We start from the raw sequence: 3,263 nt of genomic DNA on the forward strand, positions 1-3,263 counted from the left end.
CACATACAGTAACAGCCAGCAGGGGGCCAGGAGCCGAGAGCCGCTCATTACATATTCATATATTCAATGCTCCCGATCATTACATATGCACGATCAGGAGCAGTGCTAGCGGCTCCTACCAGGTCCCCTGCTAGCTCTCCCGGGGGGCAGCTTGAACTGCCTGGGTCCCGGGGAGCTCTCCTACCCCCCACATTCTGGGGCAGGCAGGGAGACTTCCATCTCCCTGCCTGCCGCCGTCCCCCAGCTCCCTGCGGCGTCCACCGCAGGGGTTAACATTCGCCGTCAGGGGCAGCGAGCCCCTGCGGCATTGAATACTGTGTCAGCGAGGGCTGGCAGCAAAGGCTCCAGCCCTCCGGAACACGGAGACTGTGCAGCGAATCCTAAATAGGATTCGCTGCACAGCGCGATTTGGCTCATTGAATACTGCCCCAAGACTTCAACTGATCCAGTGTATGTGACTTCTTGTCCCAACATATTCTTAAAAAAAATGAATAAAGTTTATATTTTATAGTTTAGTAGAAGCAATACATCATTACAGATAAATCACTTGCCTCCAGTCACTTGACTTCAAAATCAAATTAACACATTTAACTGTAAATACTGCGGCATCCTAGTTTAAAATACAAAAAAGTATATATAAAAAAACAGCATACACCAATGTGTGCACAACTGTAAAATATTGATCATGTGTTCTCTCATAAATGAATAGTCCAGTCTTAACAACCAAAATGTACCTTTATTTTCTACGTTTAAGAATGTTTAGATTTAATAAGATTTTGAATTAATTTATCATTTCATATTTTGCCAGTACAAGATAATTTGGGTGTTTGGGTTATGAATAAACAAAATTATTATTGTCTTATGAAATCCATTAATTGTTTAACTGAACCATAATGTATGGACCATACTATGTATTTGCATCATACAGCTTTTGCTTTTATTTATGTAAGTTTTATTTGGTACTTGTGTATTATCACGGCGCCCCCGATATTAAGTCACACAATTTTTCATTGCATCGCATTGCATGCCATTGCATGCCATCGCATGCCATCGCATGCCATACACCCGATGCACTGCGATGCGATGTAAGCCCCCTATACGGTGTTAAATTGTATAAGCACCCTAATGGGTGCTTACAATGTTAAATGCACCCCCACGCCACCCCCGTGTATGAATGTGAACACGAAGCGTGGCGAGGGGCGGCGGTACGCGTCCTCCGACCGTTTCATACCCCCACTATCCACGCCGGCGTGGAGTTGATTTTATACAGTGTGGCGAGCGCAGCGAGCCACCGAGCCCGAAGCGTGGCGAGCGCAGCGCGCCCCGCGAGGGGACGCGTATACCTGTGAAGTTATGCGCGTCCCCTCGCGGGCTCACTGCGCTTGCCACGCTTCAGCCTCGGTGGCTCGCTGCTCTCGCCACACTATATAAATTCAACTCCACGCTGACGTGGATAGTGGGGGTATGAAAATGTCGTAGGATGCGTACCGCCACCCTTCGCGGGCTCGCTGCGCTCGCCACGCTTCGGGTTCGCGTTCATACTGGGGATGGCTTATACAATTTATAATCGCATTGTATGGCACTGTATGCCATATACAATACCATACAATTTTAACATTGTATGACATTGGGGAACATCGCGGGACATCGCATCGCATACCATTGCATGCCTTATGGTCTGCGATGCGATGGGCACCTTGATAATACACAAGTACTGTACCTTTTATTTTTAGCTGTACAATATACTGTCACTACAAATTAACATGATATTATATGGTCTCCCTTTCTTTCAGGTTATTGAACATGGTCATACAAATGAATCAGACAATTGTCAACTATTTCATTGTTAAAGGTATCTCAGACATGCCGGAGTTACAGGTTCCAATCTTCCTTCTTGTTCTGGTCATATATCTCGTCACTCTTGGTGGCAATGTGACTATTCTGCTACTAGTCTGCATGGATCATCAGCTCCACACTCCCATGTACTTCTTCCTGGCCAACTTGTCCATAGTAGACATCTCATGCTCCACCATCACCCTACATAAATTGCTTTTAAGTTTCCTTACAAAGAATAAAGCAGTTTCGTTCCTTGAGTGCATGATACAGACGTACATGTTTGGATCCCTAGCAGGCCATGAGCTGTTCATTTTAACAGCCATGAGCTACGATCGCTATGTAGCTGTCTGTAAGCCCTTGAAATACCATATGATAATGAATCGTAGAGCTTGTGTTATTTTGGCCTCTGTTTGCTGGCTGCTGGGCTTTATACAAACCATCCCACTGGTTGGGATTCTATCTAGTTTCTCATGTTATGTGTCCATTGAAATAAACCACTTCTTCTGCGACATTGTCCCGATCATGAAAATGACCTGCAGTGACACCTCTGTCTTGGAACAGTTTTTTTTCATACAAGGGCTTTTTTTGCTAACCATCGCCCCATTCGTTCTAACTTTCATCCCTTACGTCTTTATCATCATTGACATTTTGAGGATTCGTTCCAGCTCGGGTAGACATAAAGCCTTCTACACATGTTCCTCACATCTCACAGTGGTCTTACTCCTCTACGCTACATTGGCCAGTCAATATCTTACACCAAACTCAACACAGAGCTTGGAATCCAAGAAGGTGTTTTCTTTGATTAACACAGCCCTTGTCCCCATGTTAAATCCATTGATCTACAGCTTAAAGAATCAAGATGTGAAAACAGCTGTGAAGCGGAGGTTTAACTGTTGCAGAGTGACCCATTAAACTTTAACGGAGTTTCCAACTGCAAAAGAACTGCTGCAGGTTATGGAAGAAATGACTATTGATATTTTTGTGAAATACGGGTATATGTATTGTTATGGAATAAACTGTATAGTATAATTATTATCAATCATATTAGTGCTAGTTAATTAGAGAAACACTTTTTAATATTAAAAAAAGAAATCTGAAAAGGCAAAATGTTGGCCTTGTTTCATTTTCTAGTTTTAATGTTATTTTAGTATGTATTCTCAGATAATGCAACATGTAGATGTGCAAGACTGTGGGCCAGATGCACTAAGCGTCAAAAGTGATAAAATGGAGAGTGATAAACAGCCAGCCAATCAGCTCCCATCTGCCATTTTTCAAACACAGTCTGTCACATGGCAGATAGGAGCTGATTGGCTGGCAGTTTATCACTCTCCATCTTATCACTTTTGAAGCTTAGTGCATCTAGCCCTGTATGAGGTAAATGTACAGTACTAAGCTAGAGAAGATGGGATAGCAACCAATAAGATTCT

General features: G+C 43.4%; 1 protein-coding gene across 1 annotated transcript; it reads left to right on the top strand.

The window, feature by feature from the left end:
• Positions 1-1,803: 1,803 nt before the first annotated feature.
• Positions 1,804-2,748, top strand: LOC146036956 (olfactory receptor 8G17-like). Its single transcript, XM_083160786.1, has one exon. It carries the CDS (start codon positions 1,804-1,806, stop codon positions 2,746-2,748), a length of 945 nt encoding a protein of 314 aa, XP_083016912.1.
• Positions 2,749-3,263: the final 515 nt, after the last annotated feature.

This window comes from Crinia signifera, chromosome 9 (genome assembly GCF_055691185.1).
Source record: "Crinia signifera chromosome 9, ASM5569118v1, whole genome shotgun sequence".
NCBI lineage: Eukaryota > Metazoa > Chordata > Amphibia > Anura > Myobatrachidae > Crinia > Crinia signifera.

What these genes read in the sequence shown, in the direction of transcription:
- LOC146036956 (XM_083160786.1), top strand. Translation starts at nt 1,804, where the DNA reads ATGGTCATACAAATGAATCAGACAATTGTCAACTATTTCATTGTTAAA.